Below are 17,514 nucleotides of genomic sequence, written 5' to 3'. Positions count from 1 at the left end.
AGGGTCAAGTATGGAACAATCTGGGGGACATAGCAGAACTCTTTTATTTCTTTCCCCGGCTATTTACTGTCCAATAACAATTCAATATCAACCCAGCTTTGTAGGATTCAACTGAGATTTCCTACAGCAATTCTTAACCTTAGACAGAGTTACTGTTTCAATTATAGGTGGGTGGTCACATTTCTTTCCTGTAGATGATTTTGCGAAGGCTCTGTTCCACAGTAATGACCAAATTAGCCAAGGGGAGTAAGGACACAAGTAGCTTCTTGCTGGCTTTAGATTTCTTTCTTTGCACATGGTTTTCTTCGGGGTCATTTGGGGGGGGGAACAATATCTCACCCCCTCTTAGATATTTTGTCTCGATTCCTGGCATTGTTATTTTAGTGTACAGTGTTAAAAGGTTAACTATATAGCAGATGTAAATTTCGTAGTTAGGATGTACTTCCCGAGCATACTAAGGGTGTGGAGTGTTCCCACAGGCATGTATTTCAGTTGACTAAAAGGTTTCAAGTTTCACTAATACGCTTTACTAACATGTTTTTAAGAGAGTGCTCATTCATTAAACAATGGGAATTCAGTGTTTTGAGCCATAACATTTAAGAAAGGAAACACTGAATTACCTAGTGTCGTGTCCTTTGTCTATTCCTTGTGTGCCTGTTTTTTCCCTCCATACTGAGGACCCTAATTTGTGTTTGTCCAGCCTTGATTGCAAGATACAAATGGATCTAGATGACTCACAGTCCTCTTCTGTATTCTTTTGGTGGATAAATATACCTAGCATTTAAGAATAAAATGCCCTGTGTCTTCTTTAGAACTAATTTGTTTGGCATTGCCTTGTGGCCAATGATTTTGATATGTGTTTCTCTCTGAAAGAGAATATTTTAGATCTCAGTTATTTTCTCACTCTGAAGGCATAACTTCTCTCCCAAGATGTGTTTATTGCAGCTGTGGATATCAGCATCATATAACTTTTGAGACATTTCATTTGGGCATTTCACCTTTCTCAAATATATGAATATTGGGACTGTGTGGACTAAGCCAAGTTTTGGCTCCTGTCACACTGCAATTTGGGCTCTCAGCTCTTGGGAGGTGGGACCATAGTGGCTGTGTGAGCTGATTTTTCAGACCAGGATTGAGCTCTCAGAGAATTTTCCTTTCTGCCCTCCCCTGGTTCATCTCATGGGACAGTCTTGATGAATATGTACAAGACCTGTTCATACTAAATTGATCTCGAAGATGAGCTCATCCAGTGCATCTGCTACTGAGTGGTCAGTTAATGGGGCCAGACTAGAACCAGCCCCAGACCCCTGAAATGTATAGTCTGTTTCCTCTCCTATTCAGCCTCACTGTTTGCTAGCAGGTACCTCCCATCTCTGTTTTCAGAACTCACCAATTGCCATGAAATCTTCATTAAAATTAGTCAGAAAAATAAATTCTTTGCTTTCTATCTGTTTGGGTATGGTGTGACTAAGACCATCCACACAATTTGCAGCATTTTAGTGGTAGAAATTAGCTGTTCTGTCCCTGAGAATTTGTACATCTCCTCAGAAACCCTTCTTGGCAAGGCAGTGCAGTTTTAGGTAACCAGCATCTCAAATTTCTCTTTACTTGGCTGTTGTAACAAATGGCATAGTTCCATCTTTCAGAAGATGCGTTTGACATTGATTTGCAAGTAAAGTTTTTAAAGCAAGGAAAACTTCCCAGTGATAGCATTTTCAGAATTGCTTCAGTCAAAATGAGGGCAAGACCCTTAAAAATCTGTGGCATTCTAGAGCCAGTATTGCAGAACCTAAGATTTAAACAGTGATCATAGTGCAAAGGGCACTGTAAAGGTGTGGGCAGATCATCTGAACGTGGGCTGAGTGTTGGTTTGTGGATCTGAGGCAATCTGAACAAAGTTAAAATACCTAGCACATTTGTTAAGGCTTGCCCATTAACTCATTAGTCCCTGGAAGGCTTCTAGTTATCTCCTTCAAACCCAGATCAGTAAGACATTCTCTGTTGTGCATTGAGATGCCAGGCAGATGTTGCTCCAAAGCACAAGGGAAAGGAGCTTCCTTTTCCCTTCTTAAAGTCCGCTCCAGTCAGACAAGCTGATGGATCATCTCCTTCAACTCTTTAAAACCATTACAACTTATTCATCTTATCTAGGCAGCTAGCTTTCTGCTGTGGAGAAGGCAGCAGTGAGGGTCACTGCTGGGGGCAATGGTATAGGGGGCCAGCAGTGGGGGAAAGCAGGAAGGCTCTCCAACTGCAATTTCTTGCATCTCCTCAACACATCAAATGAAGCATCATTCTTTCTGTTTGGCATTTGCTATGGGCTTAGACTCTGTTCACCACCACTGTGTCATTTGCTGTTTTGTCAGGCATTTTAAGCTAATTTTAAGGTATTTTTTATGCAGTTCATGACTCTGAAACCATGTCAGTGGGGGGGGGGGGGGGGGGGCATGTTAAAAATAGATTAAAAAATGGTGGGATTCACTTTACTTTATTTGGATGATCTAGAAGTTCATCGTTTATGTAAGCTAGGGAACAAAGTTCCTTCTATAGGAAGACAAAAAGGTGCCCACACAGAGGGAGTTTCTTCACTGAAAGAGTTGTTAAGCATTGGAACAGGCTGTCTGGGAAGTGGTTGAGTCACCATCCTAGGAGGGAATTAAAAGATGTGTAGATGTGATACTTAAGGACATGGTTTAGTGGTGGACTTAAGAATGTTAGGTTTATGGTTGAACTTGATCTTAAAGGTCTTTTTCAAACTAAATGGTTCTATGATACTAGGAAGCATATTACATCCTGAAGTGCACTTTTGAAAGCACCGAGGCGAACAGCTTATTCTCTCTTGGTGCCTGTTTGGTTCCTCTCACCATAGAATAGCTCTAAATCTTGCCTAATTTTTGTTCAGTTTAAATTGGAGAGGGTAAATTTGTCCTTAGTGTGCTTTTACCACACTCCCATGTGTACTGGAAGGCAGTGCTATTCTGCTGGTGTAGGATAACCAGGCCTCCTTGTATTCAGCCCTGTCTTTCACCGAGAGCTGCTGCTTGGCTGAGGAAGTGACCTGACGTCTCATCTCTTCCAATTTATCAGATTGGCTTTAAATGATCACTTTATACATAATAAGCCATAAACAGTCTTAAGAGATCAAAAGAATGGTACAAAAAGCTGCTATAATCAACAGGTGTTTCTTTACTTGTGTTTTCTTTTCCCCAGAGTTGAAAGGAAGGAGCGTGCACGTTTGAAGACGGTGAAATTCAACGCGAAACCTGGCGTGATCGATGCAAAAGGGGTACGTAGAGAGCGACACCTTTTGAAACTGAGCTTTGTAGTTGTCAGAGATGGTTCAGAGACAATTTTAGCACTCTAAGTAATATTTAGATTGTTGCCTAGAGACTCACTGGAGTCTGGTGACCTGGAGTGTAGTGAAATACAGACAGGAATATAGTATGTTATAATCTTTGAAATAATTAAACATCCTTTTTATAATAGTACTGACTGACAGTGCCTCCTAATTGGAAAATACTGAGAAAATAAAGAAGATTCTGTGATTGTTGTGATTTTAGTAAAATGATGGATAGAGGAGGAAAGGCAGACATTAACAAAGAGGAGGAAAAGCAGGCATTAAAAACCAATGCACTCAAATTTAATGAAATATGGCAAGAGGTATAAAATCCCTGGCTTCAGAAGCTGCTACATCCAAAACAAAACATTGGAAGTTAAAGAGTCTTGGATGCAAAATGTAGGTTTTGGATGTTCTGCTTTAACAGTTGTGACAGACATTGAACACAGGTGTGTTTCACAGCAGGCACAGCAGGCCAGCCAGCACAAAACAGGCAAATTCCCATCTGCAGAGAGCAGCCACTCCGCAACATTTACTGTCCCCAACAGTTCTCTGTAGCCTGGTGTCTAATGTCCTGTACATTGCCATCTGGCTGGCAAGAGTTATAGCATGAGGAATGCCCACAGTCCTGGCTGTTGAGGTATATTTTCCTGCTGCAGCGTGGCTTACACTTGTAGCAGTAGTGAACACTTGACATTACATTTTCAGGCATTCATTTTTGAAAGCTGTCCAGTTGGCATGCATGGGATTTACAGCTAAGGGCTTCTGTGAGCAAGCCCAGAGACAGAGCTACAGAAACCATCACAGAGGGGAAAAAAAGTAAAAAATGGCCTATTTGGCTGCAGAAAACACATCACAGGGCCAGAACTGAGTGATGAGAGGACACAATCCTACAGGTGGTGGTTCATCAGATCCTTTCCAGACCTGCTGTTCCTGCCTTGTTTAAAATTCTCATTCTTAATCTCTTCTTGCTTCGGTTTTCCTCCATAGTATGAATAACACTTCCTTCATCCTAGTTTATGCTGTCCTTAACTCAGACAGACTAGCAGGGTAACAAGTTGCTCTTGCTGTGAGCATGCACTTCCTAGCACAGTAAGTGCCATGCCTCTACATGCCAGCAAAATAATACTTCAGACTTGCAAATGCTTCCCTCTTACTTCTCTCCAGAAGAGTTAGAATAGAATAGACCAGACCAGACCAGACCAGACCAGGTTGGAAGAGACCTTCAAGATCATCATGTCCAACCTATCATCCAACACCACTTAATCAACTAAACCATGCAACCAAGCACCCTATCAAGTCTCCTGAGTTGCTGAGCTCCATGGAAATGCACTGATGTTTAAGGAGCGAGACAGGCTAACTCTTCTCAAGGTAGTTGGAGGTTCAGATGGAAGTGCTGTTCATAAACTACTTGCTACAGTGCAAAGTATGTAAAATACAAAGAAATCCATAGACCACTGTTATCCAATAACCTTCCTAGGCCAAAGTTTCCCCAACCTCCACCAAACCAGGCCAAGTTCAAGCCTGCAAATGCCCACACACACACGGCCATACCTCCCTGCTATAGCGCCCACCCACCCCACCCGCCCAGGCCTGAAGCGACACAGCTCGAAATTCAGCTTTGCCCAGGCTGCTAGCAGACTGCTCAGGGATGAAACCCTCCTCCATACCATGGAGGAGAGAAGGGAGCCTGTGCTGGGAGGGAGCAGGGAGAGGAGAAGGGGAAGAGGCAGCTTGTGGTGTGCCCTTGTAAAGGCCAGATGCAGGCATTCTGGGAATGAAAATGCAAAAAAATTCCAATTTCCAGTCCAACCCTGGACCTCCTGGTTCCTCCTGGAAGGCTTCTCTATGGTTTCTTAAAGACACCCAACCTCAACCCAGGACAACTAACTGAAACCAGTTTTTGAGGTTGATAAGGTCCCTGGAACGAGCGCTGAGCCTGTGCCCAGGCTCTGCACGTGCAGGTCCGTGGGTGCACAGTGCTGAGCAACGTGCGCTGGGGAAGCGCCTCACTGCACTCCTTCAGGAGGCAGAGCTCCAGTGACCATTCACTGCAGCCCTGTAAATCAATGATGCCATTTATTTGGGGAGATAAAAAGCTTTATATTGCCAATTAAATCACTTGTTAAATGTCTATTTCCTGTACATAATCAAAGCCTCAGGGGAATAGCTCGTTCATATAACTAATGGTCCTTGCTCAAGTGAGTCTGTCAAGAACTTAATTACTTCTTAGGTTCCTCAAATTGTTTTTCCACTTTTGTCATCAGCGTGACATGAATCTTCCAACCATCCACATCAATGCTTGTTTCCATGTTTAGGACATTAAACAATTACAGACCAAAACTACTGAACCCTTTGGGGGACACATTTAACTATTGTTAGTATTTGATAAAATTTGCTTTCTTCTACTAAAAAATAATGCTAATAATAATCCCACCATTTCAGGGCTGCTGTTTGAAGAAGCATAAAGGGAGAAAGTGTCCACTGTTAAGCTAAGCCTTGACACGTAAGATGCTAAAATGCTATGTTTCAGTATACAAATACGTAGATGCATTTTAGGGATCAGCATTTCCATTTAGTCTTTTAGTGTTCAAGAAGAAGATGTCTAACAGTTGGGGTGGGGGTTTTTTATCTGGAGGAAATTCAATTCAGACAAACAGGGCTGGAAATCAAGTTGAAATTCGGATGGGAGCGAGTTTATGTGTGTCTGATGCACCTTTGTGCTCATGCATTCATGACTGTGTGGGCAAGTGGTGCTGCCTTAATTCACTCTAAAGATGAAACTGGGAGAAGAGCTTTTCATGGAGTATTTCTAAATTTGGCCAGAGATGTGCATGGAAGCTCTTTTGGTTTTGACAAAAGTTACCCCAACACAGAGATTTCTCAGGGGATTTTGCACAGGGAAATGAGCTATTCTGTTTCAGTTTTACCTGAATCATCTTGCTGGTCCCAGCTCCTTCCCTCCCTTATAACAAGGTAAATAATCCACAGCAAAGGTTTGATGAGATAGTGCCAACATTTATTTCAGCTATGGTTTTAAAATATGAACTGTGTGGTTATTCTGCAGGGTTTAAAAGTCTCTTTCATGTCCATCTGTTTATACCTCATCTTTAATCCCAAATTCAGAGATAAGATAAAGAAATTATTACAGATGGTGTGGCACTTGTAGCTGATCAGCTTCCTGTGTCTCACTAGGAAGTTATGTAAGAACACTCAGCAATGTAGTTGACAAACCTCTCAGCAAGGACAGCTAAAGGATAATTACTTCAAAGGCCCAGAAGTTCCTCTTCTTCAAGACAAATCTGAGTGTGTGGCCTCATCTGGAAAATTCGTTCAGCAGCTTTTTTAAGACATGATTAAGAATATTTAACTTACTTTTCATTCATTTCATTGGACTCCCCCCAGTCCACAATTTGTGAAATAGAAATCCACAAAATAAGGATACATGCAAAACCAGGGAGTGTGAAACACAATTAGGGAGCTCCAGGGAAATCTTCTTTCTGGTCTCAAATTTTAATCAGGTAATGGATAGTACCTCCCCATACAATGCCTAATTAAATTCTCACAATCAGCATTACAGGACATTGCATAAAAGAGAAATAAGTTTAAAAGGGATTAGGTAATTTGGCAAGCAGTGGATCCAATGACAATTTTTAACACCTTTATCACGTAGCTTGGGACATAGGCACTGTTGATTTCAAAAACAGAGAGGTTATAAAAGGGGAAGGGTCACGTTTCCTCAACTCTTGCTTTGCAACATCTCTTACTGGACCACTTCCAAAAGAGATACTGGGCTGACTGGATCCCTGGTTCAACCCAGGAGGGATATCTTTCTTTCATGTTTTGTTAGAAAATTTTTTGTTCATGTTCAGTCATCATCAGAATCTTAGATTCTATTAACATTTTTAAAGATAGGAAACCAGTTAGAGATGCTAACACCTGTGTAATAAGGCAAAGAATACTTCTGATTGATACTGAAGAGGGCTGGAGTATCAAAGCAACCAGTCCACCCTTCTTGCTCCCTATGGCTGCTCTATGCTACTGCAGCAAAGGGCAGAGTTGCCAGGACAATGTCTGCCTTAAAGGTTCAAACATTAAAAAAAGGAAAGAAGGAAAGAAAGGAAAGAAAGGAAGGAAGGAAGGAAGGAAGAAAGAAAAGAAAGAAAGAAAAGAAAGAAAGAAAGAAAGAAAGAAAGAAAGAAAGAAAGAAAGAAAGAAAGAAAGAAAGAAAGAAAGAAAGAAAGAAAGAAATAAAGAAAGAAAGAAAGAAAGAAGGAAAGAAGGAAGGAAAGAAGGAAGGAAGGAAGGAAAGAAAGAAAGAAAGAAAGAAAGAAAGAAAGAAAGAAAGAAAGAAAGAAAGAAAGAAAGAAAGAAAGAAAGAAAGAAAGAAAGAAAGAAAGAAAGAAAGAAAGAAGGAAAGAAGGAAGGAAAGAAGGAAGGAAGGAAGGAAAGAAAGAAAGAAAGAAAGAAAGAAAGAAAGAAAGAAAGAAAGAAAGAAAGAAAGAAAGAAAGAAAAAGAAAGAAAGAAAGACAGAAAAAGAAAGAAAGAAAGAAAAAGAAAGAAAGAAAGAAAGAAAAAGAAAGAAAAGATTAAAAGCTAAATTCAGTTAAGACAGCACAGTGACAATTCCCTAAGCCTCAGTCTATGGGGCCCACTGCTCTCTGGGTAATCAGTGGAAAATAGAGCAACCCAACATTTTATGACTGGTATTTCTGCTGGAGGAAGCTACAGGACATATGTGAGCACAAGCTAGATTAAAAAGCATGTTTTATGCTCTTGAACTTAAGATCATATCCCAAGTATTTCCTGATGCTCACCTTGGTGCCAAAGGGAGCAGAACGTGTTAGTAGCTGCGAGCAGGGTTATATATCTGCCAAAGCAGCATACTGCACTCTTGGTAATTTTCCCTACCATAGGCTTCAGGCTGAACAAAAATAGCCTTTCCTTTTCTAATCCTAAAACCTACAGTGCTTGAGGCTTTTCACATTTTTTTACTGAATCCAGAAGAATGTCAAAAGATGCAAATATTACAGAGAGAGAAGAGATGAGCCAGTAATCTGCTTTTTTTCTCGACTGTTGTAATTACAACCAGTCTCTCAGGAGACAAAAATAGCACCTCTCTTGCTCTGCTCCCTGTCAGATCATATACTCTTTCCTGACTGTCTCTTGAAATTATTTTTATAGTGGAAACTGTAGCTCTTGGAACAAACATTATCAACATCTCACCTTTTTACTAGCGTTCATGGGTATTGCCTGTTCCCAAAGTAGTGTTCCTCTAGCTTGAAGCGTGATGTTTAGGTAAATCTGTAATTTATAGAGAGAACTGGGGGGGTAGATCATATGCCTTTGCATTTCACACCTTATTTGGCCCGTGGATCCAGAACATTGTCCTATGGGCAGCTACACAACTTCAGTTCTCAGCATGTCTTACTTCTTACAGTCTCTCAACTCTTAATGCGTGTGTCAGGTTGCATGCTGGGTGTCCAGTCCATGATTACCAAGAATCACTGCCAGAGGAATGTGAAGAGTGCTAAATGTGGACAAGGTGCCTTGAAGCGAAAGGGACTGCCCCATCTTTCCAAAATCTCTCCCAGCAGTTCTGCTGCTCCTCAGCAGTGCAGGTCCTGGCCTGTGACCCACACACTATTGCTCCAGCACCGTCCCTTAGCTTTTGCTATCCGCTTAGCTTGTCATCCACATTTCTTTCCATATTTCAGCCAGATCACCTACATTGCACTCACTCTGCCTCTTCAACTGCCTCTGAATGTATTTATTATGACAGTCAGAAGCTGGAGAGCATTTAGTAATACTTGTTATGAGTGGATTCTGTTTACAGATCTCCCAGCCCTTCCTGCGACGTAAGGTCAGCCTCTTGCTTTATTGTCATTTTAGCAAGACTGCACTGAGGCACGAAAGGGAAAATCTAAACTTGACTGAGACAGCAAATTCTGTATTGTAGTGTACATAAAACCCTCTGCATACTTAATATACCACTCCCCCAAATGTCAAAATGCAATGACTCTCAGGCCATGCTGTGACAGTTTATTAAGTATTTGGGGGGGAAAGCCCATGAACACCAAAACACAACCCACCCCTTCCCAAACAATCTGTGCTCTAGAAAGTTGTGGTATTTTCAGTCCTAGTCAAAAAATCAGAGAAAAACTGGGCTGTAAGGAACTTCAGGTGGTCACTGAGTCCCAGCCCATGCCCTGAGAGTGTCTTCTGTACCTTCCTCCTGACTTGCAGCACAGGGAGGAAGAAATTGCACTTCTTCATCTGACTTTGTTGCTTGTGGTTTTCTCTGCTGAATTTCAGTTCTGGCAAAGGCTGCAAGACTTCAGAAATGGGATTAGCATTGGGTGTCATGGAAGAAGCAAACCCCAGCATCATTCCTGCCAGTGCAGTTTGTGTCTTAGAGGAGAAAGACTTCCTCTCCCCATGCTGCAGGAAAAGCTGGGTCTCGTTTGTCCAGCTGCCCTTGCTCCTTCATGCATTTTCACATCTTCTGGAGTCCTGGTTTTTGTTTCTTGATGCCTGGAGCTGGTGCCAGGCGGTGGACACTGGCTGCACATCTGTTGTGACCTGAGCCCATGTTATTGGGCTGCTCTGACTCTTCTCCTTGAGCTGAACACTCTGCTCAGTGTTTCTGCAAGGTACATTAGAAATTCTCCTGCCATCAGCATCCAGTTCACTCACGTGCTGAATTAATCCTATGGAATTGAGGTGATAAAACAGCACATAGGCAGAAAAAAAATTGCTGTGCAGTGTATCATTGCTGCAGGCTCTTGAGACACTCCACAAAGTCATGCAATAATTTAATAGTAATGCCTGTTGGGCCCAGGTCACAGTGGAAAGGAAAGGAAAAGAAGTGAGTTCTCCATTTTAATTTATGTCATGGTAGCAGTGTTGACTCTAGCAGGGAACTGTCATGCCTGAAGGAGCCTGGGTTTTGAAAGAGGTGAAACACTTCTAGAACTGTGAAAAATATTGTCAAGCTTTTGCTCAGCTCAAGCACAGGAATATGTTTTCATAGCTTTCTTTTTCTCCAGTTGGTGTGTTTTCTTTCAAATTAATTAAAAATACAAAAGTGAAAAAATGTTTTGGTCCCTTTTCCAGGGAAAAATGACAAACCAAACCAAAAACAAATCCATTTTGCATTTTATTCTTAAGTGTAAATCCCAAATATCTGCAAAAATAAAGGCACTGGGGGTCAACTGGATTCAGACAGTGAAAAATATTTCTTCCTATTGGTAGCTTGTCAGTCAAAGAAAATACTGATGGCCTTATTTCTTCACTTAAAAGGCTTAAATACAAATCATATGCCATAGATTTTCCGGTTTCTTCAGCCTCATAACTTCCTGGAGTTTAGTTACATGACAATACAGTTTCTTAGGGGGTTGTAATACTATAGTAGCAGTTTTAAAGACCATAGTGTCAGTGTTTTCTGTTCCACAAGTGTGTGCCTTCCCTGTTTAGCTAAGAGAAATGTTTGAGAGAGTCATTGACATAAAGGTATGGAGTGCAGTGTTTAAATGGCTCACAGATTAAATACAAACCAGTGAAAACTTGCTAGCACAGGGAGAATACCAAAGTTTCCAGCTGAGACTTATTTGCTTTTCTTCTAAGCTGTTCCAGCAGAACTTTCTGCTGAGTTGAACTTCATGTATGCTATTTTCATGTATTCATATGCCCTGAATTAAATGGTAGGCAGTGTACATGTAAGTATAGATAATGTCACAGGTACTTGGCTTTTCTTCCCAAAAAAGAGTGTTTGAAAAGAAACATTTTCTTCTAGTAAGATTTCACACAAAGCTCCAGAAGAGTGGATTTAAGCCTTAGCACACATCTTTATTTCTGGCTCCCTCAGATTCAAGTAGCTGAGTTATGACTGACTTAGTGACTTAGAGGTCATCCTTGGGAGGTTATAGGGACACAGGAACTGCCAATCTGGGTCAAAGCCAAAGTCCATCTAATTTGATACCCTGTTTGTGAGTCTGGTAGTGTGAGATGCATTAACTGGGAGATGTAGGAACTTCACCTCCTACACAAACATCACATGACTTTCTTGGAGGCTGACTTTGTATTTGCCTGCCCATGTCATTATAATTTTAGCTCCAAGGCTAAATCAATGTTTCAAATGAAAACCGTAGTTCACTGTCTCCTGAGACAGATCTTTGCTACTCAAGCCTGCCACACCAGCTACCTGTGAGAGCAGACACTCCTCCTCTAATTCAGAAGAGCAGTCCAAAAAGTACTCTCCAGTTATCTTTCAGTGAATAGTTTGAAGACCTGTAGTCATTGTAAATCTTTTCCTGCTACTACTTCACATAGTTGCATTTGCAAATCTAGAGAGGCACCATCAGCCAACTGGAAATCAGAGCTAAGAAACAGATATGAGGAAATAGCTGGTCAATACTGAGGAATGAGGATTGAGCAGATAAAGGTCCTACAGTGTGCACTATAGAAAAATCTGTGGGTCTAGACCAGTGATCAGACAATCCCAAAAGCAGCATTCCTGTTGAACTCTAAGGCTCTCATTATCATTGTTGCACAAATGATGCCGAGACATCAATTTATTAGTTGCACAGCAATTTCTTAGTGGGATCAGTATCTGATGGTACACACCAGCTTTAACAGGGAAAGTTACTTTCTGAGGGGAAAAAAATTAAAAGAGTAGTGAAAGATTTGGGATTTGGTACAACATTGCCAAACACTGAATGCACTTCCTAGCTCCAAAGGAGATGAAGACCATTGCCCAGATGATTGTAGTGAGCCTAATTATGTCAAAGCCCACACTAGACCTCAGCACAACTCTGTGATGCTGAATCTGAGCATCTCACTTCAGAAACACAGACATTAGAGCTGGGAGAGACTTACTGGCTGGCTCTTTTCTCTCCATTGCCTCCTGCTCTCCCAGCACTGCACTGTTATTCCCCACAGTACTTAAGATTAGCAGAGTTGTTTTAAATGTGAGAAATGGTCTAGGCTTTTCCACTTCCCTTGGGGCAGATTATTCTACATCCAAATTGATTTCACTGTCAAGGAGCTTTGCCCCTTCTTATTTTCACACTATTAATTCCAGTGTTGCTGCTTGAACAAATCTTTCCCATCCTCTTTGTGTACAACCTTCAGGTGCTTGTAAATGACCTTACCTGTCACATAGAGAAGGTTTTCACGTTGGCTTTTCAATCCTGCTGACAATGATGCAATGTAAATTGGTACAGCTGAGTACTGCCCTCACACCTCCTACCAAGCCAAATATGTGTTTGCAGAATTGGAAATACTCCTTTTACATGCTTTCTTGCAAGTCTGCTAGCCTTTCTATTCCCCTGGTAGTTTCTGTAGGCTTGAATTGTTGTTCTGTTAGCAATTAAAATTGAGCTTGCTGGCTGACAATGACATTAGGCTGGTCTTTAAAAAAAAAAAGAAGTAAAATTTCATATTTATGGATACTGAACACCACTATCCTTGTCTGTGGAAGCTAGACAGAACAGAGGGTTTAACCAGGCTTCTGTTGTGCCTTCTGGATTTCCAAGACCCAAATCTCCCTGCAGCCTTACGGGAAATACAAGCAAGCAGAGTTATCTTCATCTGAGCTTCTCACCCAAAGTTTGTTCTCACTCATCAAAACAGACCATGCTGCAAAAATGCAACAGCAAATTAGCATGGCCCAGGCTTTTTTACTTTGCTTTGCAGATAGTTGTATTATCTAGGAACATTTAAGACTGAACTTAAGAGAATATCACCTTCCTCTCACCTTCATCTCATAAAAAGGCATCAAGAAGTTGGCAAGTGTCACTTGCCAGCATGCAACTGTGTGGTCAGACTGTGAATGAAAGACATATCTCTTAAGGAATATACTTGTGATCACTAAAGGAGCAGGCTTACAGTTGCCACTAACAGCTTCTTAGTTTGTCTTCTGCGTGTCTGCACGGATGTCACCAATAGCTTCCTTCACATGTGAACTCAGCCCATCACCACGTTTGTCATTACAGCAGGAGAGCAAGAGTGACTCACTGTCATTGGCTTTCTTCCAGGCTTGGTCAGGACATTTAATCCCAGTGTACTTGATTGTCTTAATAAATTAAACTACCATGGCCTCAGTGACAGTATCCACTGGGTCATAATGTTGAGCTGAGTCCCAGAAAGTGCCTGTGAGGAGGTCCCAGTACTGCAGATGGAACAGCAATGAGGCAGAAGATCCCAAAGCATGGTCTGACTTGTGTTCCGCAGACCGTGCTGCCGTGCTCACTGCAAAGGCACGTTCCACATGAAGCACACACACTAACAGGACTCTCTTCAAAGGTTGGTTTGGACATTTCATATGCACTGTGCATTTTGAATTGCTAAATGAAACAGCACACTCTTATAAAGGCAGAAAGGTAATAATGTTTGAAGGAAGAAATGACACTGAGTATCTGGAGTGCAGAGAAGGGCAACAAAGCTGGGGAAGGGCCTGGAGAATAAGGAGAACAAATCTTATGGAGAGTGTCTGAAGGAGCTGGGGCTGTTCAGTTTGGAAAAGAGGAGGCAGAGGGGAGACCTCATTGCTCTCTACAACTACCTGAAAGGACATTGCAGAGAGGCTGGTGCTGGTCTCTTCTCACAGGTGATTAGTGACAGAAGAGGGACTGGCCTCAAGCTGAGGCTGGGTAGGATTAGACTGGACATTAGGGAAAAAATTTCCCATCAAGAGTGGTCAGGGGTTGGAATGTGCTGCCCAGGGAGCTGGCTGAGTCATTTGGATGTGGTGCTTGGGGCTATGGTTTAGGGGTGAAGCTTGCAGAGCAGGGTTATTGGTTGGACTTGGTGATCCTGAGGGGCTTTTCCAACCTGAATGTTTCTGTGATTCTGCTCTGTTACAGTCCAATTAATTGGATTGTTGGGACGTAATGTTGCTGATAAATTTCCTAGGTTTTTGTAGAATGCTGTATAAGTGAGGGGCTTTGCATTTAAGTTAGGCCAAAGGTAGGTATTAAACAAGAAAAAACCAAAAAGAAACCATAGCAGATGAGAAGCAGCAAACTGAATGAAGCCATATACACTGCCAGATCAATCTCAGAACAGGACTGATGCAGAAAATAACACAACAGAAAACAGGCTAAAGCTTAGCCCAAACCTGCCTAAAAATAGTTGGTAAATTAAATTCATCTACAACTTCTATAAAAGGATTTCACAGCCAGTGGTCTGGAACAGTTTTTTTCTCAGGTGATTCTTAAACACCACTTCCCAGCCCATGACTGAGGATTAGCATTGGCTGAATGAACCGGCAAAATAAATGATTCCCAATGTACTTGCCAGTTGAATGGGGTTTAGAAGATAGAGTTGCTTTTAGAACATCACAAGAAATCTCTCTCCAACATACTGGCTTCTTCTGAAAAGTGTAATGAAGACAACCTCTCTCAAGAGCACATCTGCACTGAATAGCGTGAGCTGGAGCAGGCACATGGTGGGGACAAAAGAAGAGATTGGGAAGAAGTTCAACGTAAACAACGATACAGTTGCCTATGGCAAATTACTGATGCCACTATTCTTTGTGATGTTTACCACTATAAAGCCAATTGTGAAATCATGTGGTGTATTCAGTGCTGCATGAACATCTCCCTTAAAATCACACCCTTGTGTTAGCTGATGAGTAACGTGCGCACGGCTGCTGCACCTAGGGAAAAGCATTCAGCGCTCAAACCTTATGTTGACACAAAAGAAGTACTGAAAGGAGTTTTTGAACAAGAAACACACAGTGTCTTAATGTCTGTCACAACCAGAGAAGGTTGGTATGTCTGAGCCAGGCTTAGATAGCTGGAGACAATGATTGGTCAAGCACATATTCCCACAGCACAACTGCTATTTTTACTGGTTTCTCCGCAATACTGCAGTCTGAGTCTGAATGGCGTCAAACCAGAATTCCAGCCAGGCCATTGGAGAAAGCCTTTCCTCCCCTGCCTCCACACCCCCACCTTTTGGGCTGTTTTCCTGAGAAAAGTCTTCCTTTTTTCCATCACTGTTCAAACGTTGTGAAGAATGACCTCACTGGTTGGTTGTCAGGCAGGACTTGAACATTTCATTTGCTTTCCAGTCTTAGGCACTTGTCTGTATGAAGTACTACTGCCAGTTCCTGCCTTGGTGGTAGCCTGTGTGGCAGTGAGATATAAAATTAATGTCTTGCACAGGTTTTTCACTGCCACTGAAAATTGCCAAGCTATTTGCCATTTCAGGATCTTACAAATATTCATGGCAAAGAAGTGGTGACTGACACAGGAATACATTTGCAGGGACTTTCTCACTGACTTTCAGAAACTCTGCCGGCATAAATATTGCTGAATTAAGCCTAAGCCTGACATCACAATTTCCAATTTCAATTCCAGTTGCTTCAAACATTTGCATTGAGCTGAGAGATGCAGGCAAATACCTCTCTCATTTATCCTGCAGCTATTTCACAGCTCTCCAGTGGCACAGGAAGCCCCTGTGAAAACTGCCTCCAGAATATTTGACAGGTCTCAAAGTTGCTATTTCGTGGAAATAAAACCTGTCAAAAGCACACACCTAAAGTTCACTGCTTAATCTTACCACTGTTGCTCACATGCATGATCCTTTCTTAAAACAGAAAATACACATTCAGTGTTAGTCTCTGCTCCTCCATCAACAGAACAAAATCTGCAACCAGCACAGTGTGTCCGATAAAAACATGGGTTTATTCCGCATGAGCCTTCCTCTTTGCCAACACCCTTATCTCTACACAGTGAGATATATATCATGGTATACATAAGAGACCTTTTGCTGAGCGTCTGAGGATTACATATCCTTAAGATGGAGCCCATCAGCCTGAGTTTAATCACATTTATATTGGCTACAAAAGCAATATAAATGCCCATTGTCCTTGTTTCTGGTGAAACAGCGCACGCTTCATGCAAGGAAATAAACACTTAGTGAGTCTATTCAGTTAGTATCAAGGACTAATTATGTCTACAAGCTTTTTCAGAGCCATTTTCATATTTCATAATATTTTATAGTCTCATTGTTATTTTCATTCTAAAAGGCCTGACTACACTAAGGTCATTAACAGGAATGCATACATGGAGTAATCTATAGAAATGTTAATGCATACGTAGCCGTTTTGCCCATGGATAGCAATCTGTTCAAAAGCCAGCTTCATCTTAGGAACAAGGCTTTCTCCTGCCGTAAATGCAGTTGCCACAGCTGGCCATGAGAGTCACCTGTTGTGAACTGCCAGATTTTGATTGTCTGAATTGGAGTGGAACCCCAGCTTGTTTAAAAGGCGACCCAGCATCTGAAATTGAAAAGAGAAAGAGTTTATATAATGACATAGCATCTCTGTCTAATTTGGAATACACTGTTAGATCATGCATCAACTTGAAAGAAAATAGACATTTTTCTGGTGGAAATGGAATTTCTGGTGGGTTTGCTCTAGACTTGGGGGGGGGGGGATGAAAAGAATGCTTAGAAGTGTTATTGATTGGATAGTCTTTGTGAAACAACGTGTTTATTTATCAATGTGGTGAGTTCCTCTTTAATTCCAAAGCATTTGGTACTAGGCTGTCATTTTAAACCCCTTTTGTTTTTTGAGGAGCTACTGTGTATATTTCACCCCCACCCCCCTTTTAAAGTGTAACGCCTGTGCTATTGCTATGTCAAATGCAGAGGAATCGGGACAGACAACATTTTCACAGTGGGAAATGTTAACATGGTGCCTTCTTTTCTTTGGAAAAATAATAGAAATTACCACAGAAAACACATTTTAGTTTAATTACACCCTTTAGGTCATGAAAATTATGTGATGTGCATGTCAATCATCTTTTCATCCACAGATTACTTTAGTCCTTGACATGCGTAGTACTTTTCTTTTGTTCCCCTCTGGCTTTCTTTCATATTTGCTTTGAAACTGCATGGTGTCTGGGTTATTTTGCATGACTTCCATGTTAATTTTACATTGAATGTTTGCATACTCTGAGAGGTTTTCATGGATCATTTATTCTACATGTGCAGTTTTTTTTCCCTTTGTTTTCAGTTACTGGGTTTTAAATATGCTTGATGTGTAAAAGTGGCATGAAACTCTGGTGACACAATTAGGCAACTGTTTTAATAGAGATTTTCAGGACCTGACTTCACATCTTTCAGAAATACATATTCCAAACCGCATTTTATGCTGTGCTTCCAA

The 17,514-nt window shown here is 41.4% G+C and overlaps 1 protein-coding gene across 7 annotated transcripts in view; it reads left to right on the top strand.

The window, feature by feature from the left end:
- The window catches only part of DLG2 (discs large MAGUK scaffold protein 2), a 1,098,948-nt gene that overhangs the window by 1,055,149 nt on the left and 26,285 nt on the right, over positions 1-17,514 (top strand). For all 7 annotated transcript variants that reach the window (XM_054164548.1, XM_054164550.1, XM_054164553.1 and 4 more), the window contains one exon: positions 3,211-3,286. In XM_054164548.1, coding sequence (XP_054020523.1) covers positions 3,211-3,286 — 76 coding nt within the window. The remainder of the gene's footprint in view (positions 1-3,210; positions 3,287-17,514) is intronic.

Source organism: Dryobates pubescens, chromosome 10, assembly GCF_014839835.1.
Source record: "Dryobates pubescens isolate bDryPub1 chromosome 10, bDryPub1.pri, whole genome shotgun sequence".
Classification (NCBI taxonomy): domain Eukaryota; kingdom Metazoa; phylum Chordata; class Aves; order Piciformes; family Picidae; genus Dryobates; species Dryobates pubescens.
The sequence above is the reverse complement of the archived record's forward strand: the minus strand, read 5'-3'. Positions and strand labels throughout refer to the sequence as shown.